At 50.6% G+C, this 21,549-nt stretch overlaps 1 protein-coding gene across 6 annotated transcripts in view; it reads left to right on the top strand.

The window, feature by feature from the left end:
- Positions 1-21,549, top strand: part of CKAP5 (cytoskeleton associated protein 5) — a 722,261-nt gene that overhangs the window by 605,326 nt on the left and 95,386 nt on the right. For all 6 annotated transcript variants that reach the window (XM_078684427.1, XM_078684424.1, XM_078684429.1 and 3 more), the window contains 2 exons: positions 17,048-17,123; positions 18,516-18,704. In XM_078684427.1, coding sequence (XP_078540553.1) covers positions 17,048-17,123; positions 18,516-18,704 — 265 coding nt within the window. The remainder of the gene's footprint in view (positions 1-17,047; positions 17,124-18,515; positions 18,705-21,549) is intronic.

The following is a 21,549-nucleotide window of genomic DNA, read 5'->3' as shown; positions in this document are numbered from 1 at the left end:
GGAGTACTCAGGTTACCTAGCCCAGGGGCTGCGGCTGCATAGGGTTGAAGTTGCGTCGGAAACCCTCGTTAAAGATCCAGGAGCCTGAAGAAAGAAGTTGCTGGCAGGCGGCCAGTGAAGAAGTTCGTGGTGATCCAAGCCTGGATCAGGGAAGAAGAAACCTGTAAGCAGAGGGGACCAAGTTCTGAATCACTAGCCAGTGATTTGAGTGGGCACCAGGATGGCACCGGATGAAGTCACCTCAGCCAGGTGAGTGGGCGCTGCTGGGCTCTGCAGTCTCTCGGACCAGGAGGCGTTGCCGGCGACCAGGATGGAGGTGCGAGCTGTCCCACGAAGGTTCTTGCTGTCGACGTCGCTGGAGCCAGGATTGGGCAACAAGTCTTGGCGAATGCAAGGCCCACGCGGTGGACCTAAAATGGCGTCTTGAGTGGACCAGGAGGGTCCAGGGTGCTCCTCTTTTGGAGGGGAGCAAGGGCTAGTCCGGAGCAACCAGACCAGCAGTGTTTGTCGTCGTGGACCGTCGTGAGGGGGCCACTAGCCAACGGGCAAGCGACCTGGACAACGCGGTTGGCAGCAAAAAGCAGAAGGGCCCAACGCAGATCTCGTGGATGCAGGGGGGCTGAACTTCGGTGCTGGAGCTGCTGGAGCTGCTCAGGGTCGGGGCTTCTCTTACCCCAAAGCACTCGGTCGAGGGTCACTCGGTGGTCGTGCTGGACAAGCGTCGTGCAGTTCTGAAGATGGCTGGTCCCTCGAGGTCTCGTCACACCCACGGATCACAGCTGGGCTGATGATGTAGGTTGAGGTCAGAGGTGCCAGGGAAGCCGGTTCTCGTCGTGCTGGAGCAGTCTTGATCCGAAGGAGAGACTGGCAACAATCCGCGATGCTTGGTTGGTGCCTGCTTCTGCAGGGTGACTACTCCTTAGTCACAAGGGAGAATCTTGGGAAGAAGTCTTGAGTTCCTTTCGTGGAAAGTAGTTTCAGGATTCAAAGATGATCTGATTTGGAAGGGGGCCAGTTCCTACCTTTATCCTGCAAAAAGGGGTTGGCACGCGACTAAGTCCTGGCCTATGGGTGGGACTAGGAGGGGGGTGGTTACACCCCTCTCCTTTGGCGGGCTTTCCCCAGATCAGGGGCTGGAGTGCCCCTGGAACTGGTTCCAGCCGGCCTATGCACAGTGAGCACCGGGGTGCCACTTGCAGTCACCTTCCTCTAAAGCCCTGCCTACCTAGGATACACAAAATCCTGTCTGGGACGGTGCTGGCACCGCCCCTGGCAGGAAACCCTTTGTCCTTGCCTCCCGCGCTGGGAGGACTCCCAGCAGCAGGAGGGCAGACTTGTGTCTCGGTGGCAGCATCCATTTTGTGGAGCTAAGGCTATGTCTGACTTTAACCGGGGTTACAGGTTACATCCATGTCGTGTCCCTCTAGAAGGGTGGAATGCTAACCCCGTCGCCAGAATTGGCGAGGGGTTAGTATTCCAATTCGTATGACACCTTACTCGACATGTTTTGATAAAGCGATACCAGAGTTGGCATATAACCGCGAGGATTATAATGCACTTAAGAGTATATTTATTTTTATTTATTTATTTTATTTTTATTTTGAGAGTTTTATATAGCGCGAACAAGATCTTTGCAGATAACAGAGCGCTTTACAAAGGCAGGTGGAGGGCAGGGGAACAAGGGGGCATAGTGGGGAGGTAGCTCAACATGATCATGTACATAGCACCAATACAGTATATAACATAGTACCAATATAACGTATAGTACAGGTATGAGGTAGCAGGCATAGTTGGAGCGTAAGTCATCACCAGGTTCATGTACATAGCACCAGTATAGTATATAACATAGTACCCATATAACGTATAGTACAGGTATGAGGTAGCGGGCATAGTTGGAGCGTAAGTCATCAACAGGTTCATGTACATAGCACCAATATAGTATATAACATAGTACTCATATAACGTATAGCACCAATATAGTATATAACATAGTACTCATGTAACGTATAGTACAGGTACGAGGTAGCAGGCAAAATTGGAGCGTCGGCCATCCACTCGCTGTAAATAAACACGTGCATAGGAATATATAGGCAGTATCATAGCGCCAGACTGGTAATACTGTTCTTAATGTAAAACACGCGAAATTGTTCAAGTGTATTTAGCCATAAGGATACTTTTAACTTCTTTCTTAAAAAGAAGGGAGGAAGAGATGAGTCTTGTTTCAGGAGGAAGTGCGTTCCAGATCCTGGGCGCCATACCAGAGAAGGAGCGTTTGTAGGTTTTTTCCTTCCGGAATCTTCGCGGTTTCAGCAGAAGATTGTTCGAGCTCCTGGTGGTTCTGGACCCACCTGAGATTGTCAACTTATGAGTGAGGTAGCTGGGTGATTTCAAGTGTATAGCCTTGTGCGTCATGCAGGCAATTTTCAGCTGAATTCTGGCTTCCAGAGGCAACCAGTTCAAGGCTTTGAAGTCAGGAGAGATATGCGAATGCTTTTTTGATCCAGTGATTAGTCTTGCTGCCGCATTTAGTGACGCTCTTAGGGGTGCAGTTGTCGTTAGGGGGAGGCCGCAGAGGGCCACGCTGCCATAGTCTATGCGAGGGATGACTAGAGCTTGTACTGCTGTTTGGAAGTCTTTTGCTGGGAGGAAGGGTTTCAGTTTTCTCAAGGTGTTTATTTGGAAGTTCGCCCCCTTAGTAGCCTTGCTGATATGCTGCTGCATGCTGAGGTTTGTGTCTAGTGTTATGCCTAGGGATTTAGCTGAGTCCACGATGGTCGGTTGGACATTGAGTGCTGTTAGGTGCTTAAGCCATGTTTGAGCGGAAGATATTTTCGTGGGAGGTGAGATTAGGAGGAACTCCGTCTTCATAGCATTGAGTTTGAGGTGGTTGTCAGCCAACCAAGATTGGGTGCTTCTGATCGTTGAATTCAGACTCAGGATGTCTTTGGGGGATTGTAACTTGAGATATATTTGAGTGTCATCGGCGTACATGTGAAAGTGTACATTGGATGCTTGTAACAGAGTGGTGAGAGGTTCCATAACTAGGTTGAACAAAGTAGGGGATAAGCATGATCCTTGAGGGACGCCTAACGATACCGGTACTGGGGAAGACATTAGGTTTTTGCTCTTGAATTTTTGAGACCTGTTGTGAAGAAAGGAAGTGAACCAGCGAAGCACAGTCCCAGATAGGCCCATTCTTGATTTTAGGAGTTCGAGTAAGCTCTCATGTTTCACTGTGTCGAATGCCGAGGAGAGATCAAGAAGGATGAGGAGGCAGGTATTGTTTTGATCTAACATTTGGATGGCGTCGTCGATAATGTGAGCCATAGCGGTTTCAGTACTGTGCCCTGCTCTGAAGCCTGATTGGTGTGGGTTGAGGAGATCAAACTGTTCTATGTGTTTTGTCATTTGCAGTTGGACGCATTTTTCTAGCAGTTTGGCGAGAGTGGGAATGTTGGTAATCGGACGGTAGTTGTTTAGATCGGTGGGGTCGGCTGTTGGTTTTTTCAGTAAAGGTGTAACTTGACCAACTTTGAGGGAGTCCGGGATGGTTCCTTGTTGTAGCGAACTATTGATAATTTTAGTCCAGAGTGGGAGTAGCAGAGGGATGAAGTCTTTTACGGCGTTAGCAGGAAGAGGGTCAGTGAGGTGATTGGATGGTTTTAGAGTGCTGAGTATTCTGCCAATTTCTCCTTCAGAGTAGGTGTCAAAGGATGACCATGTCGCATTGTTTTTTAGTTCAATGGGTGTTATGCAGTTGGGTATTGAGTACAGGCTTGCGTCATTGCGGAGGTCTCTCTTTATATTGTCAGTTTTATTGTTGAAGAAAGCTGCGAAATCTTCACAAGAAGGGGTAGTGCTGATAATGTCGACAGCTGGGGGTTGTTCCTTAGATTGAGATCGAATTAGTTCGAACAGTTTACTTGGACGGTTTTTAGCTTGGTCTAGCTGGATTCTGAAGAACTCTGACTTTGAGCGTTTTATTTTCCTGAAGTATGCATTTCTCTTTTTCCTAAGAGTTTTGAGATGCAATGTCGAGGGAATTGATCTCCAGGTACGCTCTGCTGATCGCATAGCCCGTCTCTCTTCATTGAGACTTCCGTTGTACCAGGGGTTGGATTTCTTCGTGGAAACTCTTTTCAATTGCATTGGAGCGGCCTCATTGATTATTGTGGCCATGGAGTTGAGATAGTGGTCAGTTAGGACCAGCACATCAGAGGTGTCGGTAGGTGGGAGTAGGAGATTGCAGCTGTTGGGGGGTAGAGAGTTTGGATTGAGTTTCCTCATGTCTCTTTTCCAGACTTTGGGCATGGCGTATTGCACCGGGATGAGTTTTACCTTTTCCTTGATGATGAATGTTATAATATGGTGGTCTGACCAGTCACAAGGTTGTATTGAGTCGAGTTGAGTGGTGCCTTCTTTGGAAATGACCAGGTCGAGGGTCGAGCCTTTGTCGTGTGTCGGAGTGTTGCAAATTTGAGTGAGGTCAGATGCGGTAAGGAAACTTTTGAGGCTGTTAACTACTGCGTCACTGCCATCATTCCAATGGAGATTGTAGTCACCAAGGTAAATTTGTGTGTGTAGCCGTCCTGCGTTGATTAGTATTGTGTCCATGAGTTGTTGGGAGAAGACGAGGTTGTCCCCCGGGGGGTGGTACATGATGTGTAACGAGCATACAGGTTTATTCTCACTGGTGACATCAAGGCAGAAGTATTCACAGGAGGTAAGAGAAGGGGCGGTGACTTTATTAATAGAGAGGTTGCTCTTGTAAATGCAGGCGATTCCGCCACCTGTCTTGTTGGGCCTGTCAAGTCTAGTGATGTAGTAGTTGGGGGGGACTAGGATGTCCATGATAGGACTGGAGGATTCAGTTAACCATGTTTCAGTTAGTATGGCCAGGTCAAGGTTCCTAGACCGGATGAGGTCAGCGACCTCCATCGAGTGTTTTTGGGCCGACCTACAGTTGAGAAGTGTGCATTTGAGACTGGGGGTGCAGGGGGAGGTGGAGGGTTCCGTAGTGAGAGGGACTTTGGTGAGGTTGTTGGGAACAGAGCCTCTGTTGCTATACGTGGGGTGCCTACTGGGGTTGGAGAGAATCGTAGAAATGGACATGTGCGTGGTGGCTAAGCTCTTTTGGGTTGCCGGGACATATGTGCTGAGTAGGGTTTGTATGTCGCGGTCCGAGAGAGTCTTGTTAGCGCGCTGGGGGCGGTTGGCGGTATTGCGAGAGGGGATAGATGTCCAATGTGAGGGGTGGTTCGGAAGTGTCTTGATAGTGCGCTTAGGCCTGTTGGAGGTATTGCGAGAGGGGATAGAAATCCCATGTAAGGGGTGCCTAAGATGTGGGGGGGTGTTGTACATTCGTTGACATGTGGTCGTGCGGGAGGGGTGCGGGAGGAGTAATTCTTTGAGCGAGTGAAGCTCTTCTTTCACTTGGAGGAGGGCGGTCATAATTATATCCAGCGTGACGTTGGGAGTGGGGTTAGAGTTATTGGCAGGGTAATCAGCGACAGGCGGGGTGAGGCAGATGCGGGACGAGTCGAGACTGGTCGTTGTGGGGGGGCAAGTGTGGTGCTGGGGGGTGAGAGTGGGGGGACAGATGTTGAGGGGGGAGTGGGTACCAGGAGTGGAGGGAGGGCTAAGGGTGGGAGGGAGTGGACTGTTGAGGGAAGGGTGGAGACTTGGAGTGGCGGGAGGGGATATGTTAAGGGTGGGGTGTATGTCTGGCCTGGGTTGAGTGTCGGGCATACGGGGGGCGCTGATGAGGGGGGAGTGGAGGCTCGGAGTGTCGGGAGTGCATGGAATGAGGGGGGCGATGTCGAGGGAGGGGTGTATGTCAGTATTTCTTTGGGTGGGGGTGGAGGGGGAGATGTTGAGGGAGGGGTGTAGGTCTGGAGTGCGTTGCGTGCAGAGACTGGAAGGGGCGCCGTTGAGTGAGGAGTGGGGGCTCGGAGTGTCGGGAGTGCAGGGAGTGAGGGGGGAGATGTCGAGGGAGGGGTGTATGTCAGTATTTCTTTGGGTGGGGGTGGGGGGGGAGATGTTGAGGGAGGGGTGTAGGTCTGGAGTGCGATGAGTGCAGAGACTGGAAGGGGCGCCGTTGAGTGAGGAGTGCGGGCTAGGGGTGGCGGGAGTGCAGGGAGTGAGTGGGGAGATGTTGAGGGAGGTGTGTCTGACATGAGTTGTTTGAGTGCAAAGAGTAGGGTGGGGGGTGATGAGGGAGGAGTGGGGGCCAGGAGGGGGGTCGCAGGGAGTGGGGGGAGAGAGGACACGGATGGGGGAGCTAGGTGCGGCGCGGGTGTGGGGGGTGGCGAGGGTGGGGCGATTGGAGGGGTAGTTGGGAGGACATAGAGTCGCGTTGTGAGGGTCAGAGGCGGTGGGTCGTTCTGAGACGTTAGTTGGACGTGAGGGGCTCTGGTTCAGTTGTATTGGGGTATGAGTGGAGGGCCGCCGATTTGAGAGGTGCTCTTTGAAAGTGGGGAACAGGTCGTCTAGTAGTTCCAGGTTCCTGTCTGTGGCTTGAATTAGAACAATCCCGTTATTGTAAATAGTAATGGCTGTACTGCCAGGGAAGCGATTGGATGGAGCGATGGAGAGTGAGAGTCCATGAGCGGATTTCCTGATGGTGGAGACGTTGAGCAAGGCCTGGAAGGTTTTTCTCCATTGAGCTCTACGTGCGGTGTGGAAGATGATATCGGTGTTCAGGGATCCCTTAGCCGGAGAGAAGTAGGTGTCGGCAAAGGGTCTTTCAGGGTGGGACCTCAGGAGGTTGTGTTTAAAGCGTTTAGCAGCTTTTTTTGTGAGTGCGGGTGGGTAGATTCTTTTAAATGTGTGATTGCCGCAGTGATCCATGTTAGGAAGGTGCAGGGTGGGTGTGGGAGATTAAGCAGGGGAGATGTGCAGGATCGCAGATGGATGCAAACAAAATACCAATGCCTGTATACGGTATGTTACATAGGCCAAAAGAGGCGACTGCCGACCATATGTTACAGGTGTCAGACAGGGCACTAGTGGGACAGTATGTTACATGGGTCACATGAGATAGCTGCAGACCATGTGTTACAGGGACAGAGGAGGCACTAGTGAGTGAGCTCAATATGTATTAGCAACTAGGTGCATTATAGGCATAGAAGGCAAAGGGAGCAGCATACATAGATATATAACTATATATATAAACAATCAGCTATGCGTATATTACTGCTGAAATATTGTGGCAAAAACATATGTCCACTGCAATTTAAAGCGTCAGGTGACGCTAGTGAGCATCGTGAGATAGGTGCAATAGGTGCAGCGTGAATTAAGTGTAGGTGGATATATCCAGGTACACGTGGGAGTCTAATACTGCAGTAAAGGTATGGACTCTATCACCCGGAGGTGTAGGTACATAGATATGTGAAAGGTAAACAATGTACTCGAGTGTGTGGTGATGTAAATACCTTTTTTTTGGCAATTACTGCAGCTCAGCAAGTTGTTCAGGATGGTTGCCGCAATAGTATGTAGTCAGACAGCAGTGTTAGACCTTTGTCAGTTATTGTCAATGTTCGGGATGACCATTTTCCCTTTCTGCTGAGGGCGAGTTAGTCTTATTTCAGTGTTGCTACTTCCTGGTTGCTGCTTGGGGGGAGGAGCGAGACTTAACTTCTTTATGGTGCCCCTTGAACACTTTTTCCTGCTGCTGTTCAAGATGTCTGCCAGAATAGACTATAAGGAAGTATTGTTAGTCCTTTGTCCCTTTCCTATTTTGCTGAGGGCGAGATAGTCCTGTTTCTGTGTCTCTGCTTCCTGGTTGCAGCTTGGAGGGAGGAAGAGCCTTATCTCCTTTTAATACCCCTTGAACTCGTTGGAATGCATCCTCGAGTTAGGGGCGGTGGTATGATTTATTGCTGGATAGTTGATCCTTTTATGGCCCCCGCCATTTTGCACAAAGGGGGACAATGGCGATGCACCCCAGCCGGGGAAAATCGACAGCACCCTTGGAAATCCGGGCCGCGTGAGAGGGGGCCGACAAAGGTGCAGGGAGAGCAGCCCTCTGTGCACAGCCTCCTGTCAGAAGACTGGTGGCCGATCACAGTGTCCCTGGACCCGCCGCAGCTCCGCTCCCGCTCGCATCCCGAGGCATGGGGGGGCGACTGGGGGTGTCAGTACTCCAGGCGGTCAGTACTCCAAGCGCGGCGCTCCCTGTGAGCGTGTCCTTCCAGGAGCGACCTCCCGAGCGGAGCCAGTCTCGTCCCGTCGGGGACTGCGGCAGACCGTCCCGCCCTGGGATCTGTCGTCCGGTGCAGGCAAGAGGCAGGAGGACCCTCCGATGATGCCCTGCTCCAGCCCCTCTCACCTGCCGGACGTCTTTAAAGATATCCTTGTGACGCCCGTGTCCCCAGCAGGTTCGCGCCCCTTGACCAGGGCTCCACCACAGCTCCGGTGAGGACCGTAGGTGCCCCGCAGTCCAGGGCTCCGCCACAGCTCCGGTAAGGACCGTAGGTGCCCCGCAGTCCAGGGCTCCGCCACAGCTCCGGTGAGGACCGTGGGTGCCCCGCAGTCCAGGGCTCCGCCAACCGCTCCGGTGAGGACCGTAGGTGCCCCGCAGTCCAGGGCTCCGCCACAGCTCCGGTGAGGACAGTGGGTGCCCCGCAGTCCAGGGCTCCGCCAACCGCTCCGGCGTCCAGTCCAGTCACAGCTCAGGAAGGTGAGAAGTAGTGGCAGTTTACAATCCAGTTACTTTTAGTTGATCCAGTTACTCTTAGATACTCCAGTTACTCGTTTTTCTCCCGATGGCGATCGTGCTATCTGGGATAATTCCTGCAGGTATTATCCTCAGCCCTGGGAGCTCCGGTGGCTGGCTCCTACCAGGCGGCCATCTTTGCTGTATATATATATATGGTATGCGATATCATGGAAACGGCTAAGGGATGGATCCCGAAAGCCGCAGACAGGCTCAGCTCATGCCAGAGCACTATCTCACACGATTCCAAGCACTCTGCCTTCAGGATTGTTAAGGCCTGCCATAGGAGTGACTGATAGGAGATCTGTGTATGTCCATTTAGGTTTAGATATAGGAATACTATATCTACAGCAACGGGTGATTACACCACCTTGCCCCAGCTGTCGTGCAGCCAGTTGTGTCAGATTTGGATGGCCAGCCAGGGGTGGCATAATACATGCTGCAGCCCCTGGTAGGCCCTGGGTACACCTATGCCCTGGGCACCTAAGGTACTCTGTACAGGGACTGATAAGGTGACTCAGTATCCAATTAGATATGTACCTAAGGTACATGGAATCCATTTTACAGAGAGAGCAGTAGGCCTGGGGTCCTGAATAGCAGGGCCCCAGGTCAACTAAGTTAGAAAACCAGCAAAACACAAGGCAAAAAGTTGGGGGCAACCATAGTCGGGGATCTACCTTCCTACACTCTGGCACGTGAGTGTTAGTCTTATCAGGACTGGACAGGTGAGCTTGGGGATGCCAGTGGTCTGGACACTTCGCCCGACACTGGCTTTGTCTCCCCTCCTACCGTGGCTACGGAGGGGGTGGTTACCTACAGTGTGGTGTTTGTAGGAGAGTAGGGTCTGCTTCCTATGGTAACCCCCACTTTTTGCTTTTGCTTTACTGGTTTTCGACTTAGATGTGACTGTGGGCCTGCTAATCAGACCCACAGCCCAGATGCACTCTCTCTAAATTTACACCATGTACTCTAGGTACATATACAATTGGGAATTGGTTCACCTTGTCAGCCCCTGCAGAAGTGTACCCTAGGTATTCAGGGCATGTGTGGAACCAAGGCCTACCAGGGCCTGCAGCATGTATCATGCCACCCGTGGCTGGCCACTCAAACAGACACAACTGGCTGATCACTCAGCTGGGGCAAGGTTGTGTAATCACCCCTTGTTTTGTATAGTATTCCTCTATCTACATTTAAATATAGACACATAGTAACCTATAAGTCACTCCTATGGCAGGCCTTAACAATCCTGGAGGCAGAGTGCCTGGTTATGTGTGAGATGGTGCTCTAGCATGAGCTGAGCCCCTCTGCAGCTTTCGGAACCATGTCCTTATAGCTGTTCTATGATATTGCCATACCATATACTCTTAAGTGCATTATGAACCTCGCGGTTAAATGCTAACTTTGGTTTGGCTTTATCAAAACATGTCGTGTAAGGTGTTGTACGCTTTGGAATACTACCCCCTCGCCAATTCTGACGACGGGGGTAGCATTCCACCCTTCCAGAGGGAGAAGACATGTTAGTTCTGACTATCCCGGTTAAAGTTAACCAGAGCCTCAGCATCACAAAATGTACGCTGCTGCCTCCGACACAAGTCTGACCTCCTGCTGCTGGGAGTCCTTCCAGTCACGGAGGTTTGGACAATAGGTTTCCTGCCTGGAGAGGTGCGAGCACCACCCCAGACAGGACTTTGTGTATTGGGACAGGGAGGGCTGAATAGATTGAGACACTGCCTGGGGCACACTAGGTGCTCCACGCATACCCTAGTTCAAACCAGTTGCTGGGGCACTCCAGCCCCAGCGCGAAACTGAACAAAGGAGAGGGGGTGTAACCACCCCCCTTCCTGGTCCCACCCATAGGAGGGACCTAGAAAGTAATCCAGTCCCTTATAGTTGTATAAAGGTAGGAGCTGAGTCCTGAGACTTTAGATTGGATCCTGAATTGAAACTTGACACGAAACTCTGGACCTTCGACGTTCTACTGAAGAATCTCCCTGGTGGCCAAGGAGTGACCACCCTGGGCAACCAGGCACCTTCCAGCAAATCAACGGCTTGCTTTGTCGACGTTCCCGCCGGAACCCGAGCACAGAGCCTGACAAGACCCAGACTTCCAGACCTCTCTGACCCTCTCTTCACGACTGCAGCATAGCTGAGACTCGTGGGACCGGAGATCTTGGAAAGCCTGCAACTTGCTAACTGTGCAGCTCTTGAGGCATGCTCGAAGCTGTGCACTGGGGACTGAGAAACCCTGAATCCGAGCTCCACCTGCACCGAAGATCAGCCCTCCACACTCCACGAGTTCTGCATGGGGCCCTTCTGGTTGTGTTCTGCTCGACGCGTTGTCCGGTTGCTGGCCCGTTGGGTAGTAGACTCTGTGACGACAATCCTTTTGAATCACCTCGCTGGTCTGGTTGCTCCAGACTGGCCCCAGCCTCCCTGCAAAGGTGAGGCCCCTCAGACCTTGCTGGTCTGCACCACAAGCCTTCTTTGAATCCTGTGTGGGTTGCCTTTAACAAGGCTTGTTGACTCCAATCCGACAGTCGACCCCTCCATCTGCGAGAACCTTCGTGGGACAGCTCGCCTCCAGCACCTGGTCGTCCTCGACGCCTCCTGGTCCGCGTGGCTGAAGAGACCAGCTTCACGACAGCACCTGATTGCTCATCGACGTCGTCTGGTTCCTTCCTGGTTCCACCCGGTCACTGGCTAGTGACCCAGACTCTGTCCCCTCTGCTTTCAGGTCCTCTTCATCCTAGATCCACCCTTGGATCCACCCGGACATCTTCCTCCTGGTCGCCTGCAGCATCTTTCTCCAGGTCTCCATAGGCTTCAACGATGAAACCCGACACATCTTCACACCTATGCACCCGCCGTCCGTGGGTGAGGTAACGCGAGTACTTCAATGCTCCCAAGGGTATTGACTATCCAAGTGTCTAGGTTTTTAGTTGTTTCCTCCTAGCTAGACCGGAAGTGTCCTAAATCCTTCTTTTTCTAACTTCTAAGTTCCCATTGATTTTGCATTGACTCACGCGCGTGTGTAAAGACACTGCACGCGCCGCCTGTGGGACTCCTACTCCTAAACTAAGGTTCAGATAGTGTAGCCCCAGCAATGCCCTAGGCCTTTCCTTTTCTCGTGACGTGGTACTTATACCACTTTCTTAATATATGGTTTGCTTCGCCCCTAGGATCTAACTATAAATTGTGCAACTTAACGTATTCTGACTAAGTAACGTGTTATTTGCTTTGGCCTCTGATCTCATAAAGAGTTCAGAGGAGTGTGTTAGTAAATAAATACATATATATTTTATATATATCCTGTGTGGTGTCCTTTGATTTGATATTCAAGGGGTTACATATGGTAAAACAGCTGGCTTTACACGCCCTCAAGAGTCTTTTTAGCCTAAGACGGTCCTGTCCACGCTACCACTAGGATAGCTGGTCTATAAGGTTGACTTACAACCATCACCATAAGGGTTATTTGGACTGGTGCAAGGTGCTAGAATAGTGAACATCATATACCAGGCAAACTTCTCAGTGTTGACGCGGGCGGCCAAGGCCTTGAACTCCCTGTGTGCCGTGAGGACTAACCTCATCACTGAGGTCCTTAAACCGCAAGCAAGCTCGGCGGTGCCTCCGTTGCCGGTTAATGAGGCCTTATCTGACGTTCTTCTGGGCACCTGGTCCAGGCCCGCTACTGGTCCTCCTATAGCTAGGAACGTGGCCAGACTCCACCGCCCGGCCCCGGACGACCCTAGCTTTCTGTCGACCCACCCCACCCCCGAGAGCCTGGTCATCCAGGCCTCCAACTCCCAGACCGCATTCCCGGCGGCTCCCCCCGATCGTGAATCCAAGAGGTACGAACAGTATGGCAAAAAGATGTTCTCCTCCCTTAGTTTGGGGTTGCGGTCAGTTAACACCGCTTGCCTCTTGGGCCGTTATACCCACTCTCTGTGGGATGCGGTCGCGGACGTGCTGCCACAATGTCTGGAGGAGGCCCGGACTAAACTCGCCCATGCGGAGGGTCAAGATGCAGCACGGTATTCTATCCGTTGTGGGCTGGATACCACGGACTCGCTGGGCAGAGCGATGGCAACGACGGTGGCGATTCGTCGCCACGCCTGGCTGAGTTCCACTAACTTTTCGGCCGATGTCCAAAACACTCTTATGGACATGCCGTTTGATGGCCGTCGCCTTTTTGGCGACAAGGCAGACAGTGCGTTTGAGCGCTTTAAGGACTCCAAGGCTATGGCCACGTCCTTGGGCCTGTCGGCTCCGCGCCAGCAAACTGCTGCCTTTCGCTCCTTTCGTGGCCATGGAAGGGGTGCCCCCACACGTCCTGCCAGCCACGGGCTGCAGACTATCATCCAGCGCGATGGCGGACGTGGTAACCGCCATGGAGGTTCCCGGGGACAACGGCGAGGCCAGTCCACATCCACCCCCGCAGCATCCGCCTCAAAGCCTTCCTAGTCCGAGCTTTTAGGCCCATTTGACGCCCGAGGGGGGCAGGGTTCACCATCACCTCCTCCACTGGCGCACCATCACTTCGGACAGGTGGGTGCTGCAAATCGTCCAAAGGGGCTACTCCCTCCTCTTCGAGGCGACCCCTCCAGCCATGCCACCGCAGTACCACCGCGTGTCGGGGGATCACTTGCGACTTCTGCAGGAGGAAGTTACGGCCCTCTTGGCCAAGGGGGCCATAGAGTGCGTTTCTGGGCCAGAAGTCGGGTGTGGTTGCTATTCCACTACTTTCTGGTTCCCAAGAAGGGCAGAGGGGGCCTATGCCTTATCTTGGACCTCAGGAATGTCAACGGCTTCCTCCGGAAGGAGAAGTTCAAGATGCTGACTTTGGCTCAGGTCTTAGCTGCCCTGGACCCTGGAGACTGGATGGTAGTGTTGGACTTGCAGGATACGTACTTCCACATCCCCATCCTGCCGACCCACCGGCGTTACCTGCGGTTCGCGGTAGGCCACGAACACTTTCAGTTTACCGTGCTCCCCTTCGGCCTTACCAGCGCCCCACGGGTGTTCACGAAAGTGATGGCGGTGGTCGCAGCTCATTTGCGCAGGTTAGGGGTTTTAGTCTTCCCCCTACCTCGACGACTGGTTGTTGAAGGCGAGCTTGCCCCAGACAGTCGTCAGCCACCTCCAGACTACAGCCGACCTCCTGCACCAGCTGGTGTTCTCCATCAATGAGCCGAAGTCACACCTGTGCCCCTCTCAGAAGCTCCTCTTCATCGGAGCGGTTCTAGACTCGGTGCAGTTTCAGGTTTATCCTCCCGAACCGCGGGTTTGGGATATTCAGGCTCTGATAACCGATCTTTCAGCCTTTATTTCGGTCAAGTTGACGCTGCGGCTTCTGGGGCTGATGGCCTCCTGCATCCTTCTGGTGCATCACACCAGGTGGCGGATGCGGGCTCTGCAGTGGGACCTGAAGTTTCAGTGGGCCCAGCATCAGGGCAACTTGTCCGACCATGTCTTGATCTCGGAGGGCGCTGCAAGACCGTTGCAGTGGTGGCTCCAGGACCGCGATTGGGTCAACGACAGATCCCTCTCCCTTCCCCAACCGGAGCACGTAGTTGTGACGGATGCGTCTCTCCAGGGCTGGGGAGGCCACATGGGAGAGGCGGAGATCAGAGGCCTATGGTCTCCGGCGGAGTCCCGGCTCCACATCAACCTTCTGGAGCTGCGGGCGATCCGGCTTGCACTGAAGGCATTCCTCCCCTCTGTCCGGGGGAGTGTAGTGTAGGTGTTCACGGACAACACCACCGCCATGGGGTACTGCAACAAACGGGGCGGGGTGGGGTCATGGACCCTCTGCCAGAAGGCTCTGAGCCTCTGGCAGTGGCTGGAACATCAGGGTGTGACCCTGGTGGTTCAACTCCTGGCAGGTTCTCTGGACGCCAGGGCGGACAAACTCAGCCGTCGGTGCATGATGGATCAAAAATGGCGTCTCAACTCTGACGTGGCGCAAGGCCTCTTTCTGCAGTGGGGCGAGCCTTGGTTAGATCTATTCGCCACCGAAGAGAACGCGCAATGTCATCAGTTCTGCGCGTTGGAATTTCCAAGGCAGCACTCGCTCGGAGACGCTTTTCGTCGCGAGTGGAGTTGCGGTCTGTTGTACGCCTTTCCGCCTATACCACTTCTGCCCAAAGTGCTGAAGAAGATCAAGCGCGACCGGGCCCAAGTCACCCTTGTGGCTCCAGACTGGGCACGCAGATACTGGTATCCCGAGCTACTCCGCATGTAAGTCGATCCCCCGATTCGTCTTCCTCTTCAGGAGGACCTTCTGTCGCAGCAGCAGGGGACTGTCCTCCACCTAAACCTGTCCAGCCTCAACCTCCATGCGTGGAGATTGAGCGGCGACAGTTGAGGCATTTTGACTTGCCTCCTGAAGTCTGTGAGAGGTGTTGCATCCAGAGCCAGAGAGCCTCAGCCTGGCAGCCTGTCTCCTGAAGACATAGTTTGCACACCTGAAATTACCTGAGAGCACCCTGAGGGTACTTCGAGAGGCAAGAAGGCTCAGCACGCGAAGGTGCTATGTGGCTAAATGGAAGAGGTTCACACTATGGTGCAGGAAGGAAAAGCTGCACAAAAAGATGACAAAGGACTCAACAGTGCTTAAATACCTCACGCACCTGCTCGAGGCAAAACTGAGCTCATCCTCGCTGCTCCTCCTTGGCAGCGATAGTCGCTTACACAAGAGGAGAAACAGGCAAAAGCTTCTCTACATCACAAATGGTAAAAAGATTCCTGGAAGGTGCAAAGAGGATCGCACCGTCAAAGAGGGTGCCACCACCAGTATGGAACCTCAATTTAGTCCTGACGGAACTCATGAAAGCGCCTTTCGAACCGATTCATAAGGCCTTCCTACAAACGCTAACTATGAAAACAGCATTCTTAGTGGCATTCACCTCGCTGCGCAAGGTGAGCGAGCTACAGGCGTAAACGCTACAAGAACCCTACATCCAAATTCACAATGATAGGGTGGTGATGAGAACGGACACACACTTTATGCCAAAGGTGGTGTCAAGGTTCCACATCAACCAGACGATACAAATACCAAGTTTCTTCCAGAAACCTACGACAAACGCCGAAAGGGCACTGCACACTCTGGACGCCAGACGGGCAGTCATGCACTACATAGAGAGAAGTAAGGAACACAGGAAAACAAAAGTTCTTTGTGTCCTTCGCAGACAGTTTCTTGGGAAAACCAGTTACTAAGGGAACGATTGCACGATGGAGCGCACAAGCTATACAATTCTGCCACAAACCAGCAGGGCAAGAACTCGCAGAGGGGCCATGGGCCCATTCTACCAGGAAAAAGGGAGCAACAATAGCCTTCCTGGCTAACACACCCATTCAGGACATATGCCTGGCGGCAGCATGGGCTTCAATTCACACGTTCACAAAGCACTACTGTGCGGATATACAAATGAACAAAGAAGCACAAGTAGGGCAGAAGGTTCTTCAACATCTATTCAACAACAAAAGCTCATCTTCCACCCAACCTCCACAAATATAACAAACCGCTACAAAGTCTATGCACAGCATAGTGAATCCAGAAAGATTCACGCTGCAAAACGAATAGTTTCTTACCTGTTGGTGTAGTTTCGCAGCTTTAGGATCTTTCTGGATTCACTAGCGAACCCACCCACCTCTGCCATAAAGATGAGGCTGGAGAAAGAGGTTGTAAAACAGGGACAATACTGAAACCGACATCTTGAAGGATAAAGCGGTAAATAACTTACTGAAACATTGCCATACAATTCAGAAACAGAACACAAACGTGAAAAAAGAATCCGAAGATGGCGCCCAAGGGTGGGAGCTTCTGCAGGAAGCGTGCCGACGTCACAGGAAGGACACCAAAAGGTGGGACGTCGAAGCCCACCTGGCCTAAGAAAAAAACCACAAAGAAAAGACTACAATTCCGGACCCAACCACTAGACCGCGGAATAATGCACAGCATAGAGAATCCAGAAAGATCTTCAAGCTGCAAAACTACACCGACAGGTAAACTATTCGTTAGATCAAAAATCCACCAGAAAGCTTGTTTACAAATGTGTGTAACTTGTACTTGTGTACCTATGGAAGAAAACAAATATGGATACGTTTGGTTACAGTCGTGTACCGGTTTCTTAAAGTGGTAGCTATTCACTATGCATAAAAGATTGTGACTTATGTGATTGCCTGGTAACATCAATAGTTGCTACCTTTTGCTGCTGACCAGTTTAAACTGTTGCCAAGGTGCAGTTGCCTGATCCTGCATGCACCCCGTGTCGTTAAGGTTATATTCCTATTGAACAGGTGCTTTACTGTAGATCTTTTTCTTTCTTTCAGTGCTCTGCTTGTGCTGCTCCAGGATAGCCTACTGTCCACAGCTAGTTCACCTAAGTTCTCTGAACTAGTCATGAAGGTAAGTTGCAGCCTCATAGTGGTATGACTCATTAGCTCCCTACTTCTCCCAAACTTAGGATGGAAGGTTTGATTAGCTGTCTTACCATGGAACAGGGTGAGGTTTAAGGTAGGGACTGAGTGGTCGTTGTGGTTCCACATCTGTTACCCAGCGTGAACCTAACCTTACACACCTAGTTGTTTGAGAACCGTCTATTTGAGATCCTTTCGCTATGAAAATATTTTCTGACTAGCAGTCCTGTGGGCCTGTGGTGCTTGCTATGAAATAACTAGCACCTTAGAAATTTTTGTTCCTCCAGCCCCCTCCCCAAATCCCCTCATCATGGTGTGCATGTAAACCCATGCACTCACCAATGCCTAAATCAGACCTAGAGATGGTCAAATAATAGTTCAACTGATATTCATTCGATCGGTCATAAGCTCTTGACTGGCTCAATTATGCTCTCAATATTACAGAGGCCCATTTAAACGCACAATACCCAGAACAACTGACTGTTTTATGGCAGGAAGTTCTTACTGCCCTGCAGGCTGAATGGTGGCGTTGGACCTACAGGATGCAAATTTCCATCGACCCACCCTGCAGGCCCATCGGCGCTACCTGCTATTCATGATGGGGTAGGACTATTCTCAGTTTGCTTTGGTCTCCGGTGTTCTTGAAAGTGAGGACCGATTGCAGCGCATCTTCGCCATCACCACTTCGGAGCAACAAACTCTTTCTGTATAGAGTTTTCTAGGGTGGTGTCTTATTATATTTTCTAATGGGTTCCAATTTTTATTATTTTTAGCATCAATGATTTTTAATAAAAGGTGTAGTCCTAAAAGTAGTGAAAGGCAACAATAAATCCTGTTAAAGCAAATATATAGAGCTTCAAAACCATAGACCCAAAGATCTAGAATCACAATTCATAGAAATATTGAGTTTTCCTGATGCATTCTTGATGTCTGTGAATTACCTATGAATATTCTGTGAGTTGATGGCTGATCCATCAGGAAGATACCAAAGTTGGGTAATTTTTTGTGTCCGTGATTAATCTGTTGATATCCAAACGCGAGTACTAACAGATGTTAGCACCTGGAATTAGTTACTTGGATAAATTGTCAAAAAAATTCAAAACTTTTCTACAGTTTGATTCTTTGGTATGAGCTATTTGCATGCTACTTCACACACAGTGTAACACTAGCCCAGTCACTAGCATTGTCATGGCTTATTTTGGTCGTCCGCAGTAGTTGTGCATATCCTGTAACTACAGGTCTGTGCCATTCAACACACAAGTATACGTCTGTCGTGATCTATAGCAATGGTTTGGATGTTGCACCAAATAGGATTCAATGTCCCCACCACCTTACTTCTTAGGAGTGCCAACTGTTGCATTAATGTTTGTTCTTTTTTCAGTGTCTCTGGAGAATGGTGCGGCTTCTGCCTGAATCAATTAACAATCTCAACTTGGATAAAATCCTGCTAGACATCCACAACTTCATGAAAGTGTTTCCGAAAGAGAAGCTGAAGCAGCAGAAGGCGGAACTCCCCATAAGGACGCTAAAGACTCTTCTACATACTCTGTGCAAGCTCAAGGGAGTGAAGGTCAGTCTCACATTATCCTCTCTTCTAAGCATGGACATGAAATGGCTTTTCTTATACTTTCTCACATTCATTGCAGAGGTGTTAACCTCCCTATATTACAATTCAAAGACTTCTCAACTTTTGAAGTAATCCAGATACAAGAATATATTTTGTATGATTTTACTGTCTGTTGTGCTATACATGGACATGGAAAGAGATCGTCCTGCAAGTCGTCTGGCTGTAAAGTTTAACTTGTATCGAAGGTGTGATCAAAAACAGTAGATTTGATGAGGGCATCAAGCTGAAGGGTTAAGACAATCCGTCCATTGTAGATCTGTAAGATTGCTAACTCAAGGGTCCAGGTCGGAGTCCAGAGTGATGTTTCCACCACTGAGCATGAGTTCTCCAGGATGGTACACTCCTGATTAATATGCAGCTATATTGTTCCATACATACCACACATTTGCCTCCTTTTGTAGTGCATTTTCATGCGGAGCACTACAGTAACTAAAAAACAAAATATACTGGTTATTAAAACAAATACAAAACCAAAGGGGATGATGGACGGAGTGTTGAACATTGCAAGCACTCACCCCCAGTCAACTGATCTGGGTTTAATCCATCATTCTTTAGCCCACTCCGCCACCCCAGTTCAGACATGGCCATATGCAAATCAGTCTGATCCAGTGCCTCATGGGAGCAGTCCAGCCGGAACTGCCAAACAATGTCTTCCCTGGACCGAAAACAAGCATCCTGGGACCGGTTTCTGGCTAATCAGCCATTATCAGCCAGGCTAACTTGAATCCAGTGGCAAAGTGAGCAAGGTACCCACGTCTGGGCATACCCTGCCAACTTAGGGCGAACAAAGCAAAACCAAAGGGGATGATGGACGGAGTGGTGAACATTACAAGCAATCACCCCCAGTCAACTGATCTGGGTCTGGGTTTAATCCATCATCATTCTTTAGCTCGCTCCGCCACCCCAGTTCAGACATGGCCATGTCTGAACTGGGGTGGCGTGGTGAGCAAAATAACGATGGGTTAAACCCAGATCTGTGGCTGGGGGTGAATGTTTTTCCAATGTGCAACATTCCGCCGATCATCTTGTGTGTTTTGCTGTTCGCTCTATGAGGGAAGGGTATGCCCAGACGTGGGTCCCGTGCTCACTAGGCCACTGGTGTCAAGCTATCCTGACTGATGACTGCTGATAGCCAGAAACCGGTCCTAGGATGCTTCATTCCTAAAGAAACTGTCGAACATCCAGCACGCCTCGGCCGGACTAATCCTGAACTTCCCATGCCACAGCAACATCACCTGTCACCTAAGGCCTAAACTGACTACCTATAAACATTATAAACAAAAAAATTACCTTCAAGCTCCTCATTCACGTCTACAAAGCCCTCCACAGTGACATACCTGCTTGCCTCCACAACCGCCTCTCCTACACTCCCACCAGACATACCCACTCTGCCCAACTGGCCCTGGCCACTATCCCACCGATTGTCAAGACCTCTGCTGTAGGAAAACCCTTCTCCTGCCTCCCTGCGAGGACCTGGAACTCCCTGCCTCTACACTTCAGGCAAACCCCATTGTTTCTGCCATTCAGGAAGTACCGCAAGACCTAGCGCTTTGACTGAACCGCGTAGCCATCACCCCTCCCCCACTCAGCTCTGTGAGATCCTCATGGGGGAGAAGTCGTGCTCAAAAAGAACCCTGATTGATTGGTGCTTGTTTATGGTGTCTTGACTCAAAGCATTAATTCCCAAAAATATAAACAGCTGGATGTCCAGCTTTTCATAGCTCACGCTAGAGATGATTGTAGGGCTAGTATCTGTTGAGGGCAAGAGCGTGATCTAGGTCTCCATTGTTGCATAAACTTGGTCTCTGGCCTAGCTCTACAAGTTTTGTATTTCCCGCCCACAGGTCCCTAAACTTAGTTAAGTGCACCAGTGCTTGAGCGTGAAAGTCTAGGTTATAGTAGCCTCACACAACTCCACTTGAAAGACTTGCTGGTGTGGTGTCCCATAAAGGGATTAGAGATTCAGTGGTAATTCAAACCCAATTTTGTTATTTAGAATAGCATACACCAGTATGGTAGTAAGGGAAAATACCATACATGTTTAAGAGTTTTTCATCAGTCTCATCCTGTTGCTTAGTACATGTGTAATAACCACATAGAATATAATTTAAACCGCTCCAATGCAGGTCACTGACAGCGGGAGTATTATGAACATTTCTAACTGGAATGTTCTAGCAGCCTAACACCCTAAAGACTTCTATGTGCCATGGTACGGGACCATGGAGTACCTAACTTGCCTCTGAAGTTTCTTGGGGCTCAGTGCACTGCAAATCTGCTTTCAGCGGAGAAGCTGTGATTATCTGTCGGGGGACGGTTCCCTTTTAAGAAACTCATCAGCTGGGCTTGGCTCCTCTCCGCATCGGCCCTCAGTATAGAAACGGATGCTTCTGCATTCTGGCAGAACCTCTTGCTGTAACCAGGGGCGGAGACTCTGATTCAGTGGTAAATTCATGGGGATGTGAAAGGGTTGACCACTGATTAGCCTACATTGTGAGACTTTCCACTTAGTCCGAGACATGACCAGTATGAACCAGAATGAGGAAAATGTCAATTGAGAATACATGTTGATTTTGCACACTCACACCTTGAAATGTAGAAATACAAGAACTTGTAGCAGACTACTCGCCATAGGTGTTAGCACAGCCATTGTTTGGATGAACGAACACTTTGGCGAGCTCTACGAAAGATAGTGGCATGTGGGCGAAAGGCTGATAGACTAGTTAAATATGCTCGTCTGACTTTGGGAGCTTTACCACATCCCTGCTTGCACGTTGTAGTACCGCAGTTG

Source organism: Lissotriton helveticus, chromosome 3_2, assembly GCF_964261635.1.
Source record: "Lissotriton helveticus chromosome 3_2, aLisHel1.1, whole genome shotgun sequence".
Classification (NCBI taxonomy): Eukaryota; Metazoa; Chordata; class Amphibia; order Caudata; family Salamandridae; genus Lissotriton; species Lissotriton helveticus.
The sequence above is the reverse complement of the archived record's forward strand: the minus strand, read 5'-3'. Positions and strand labels throughout refer to the sequence as shown.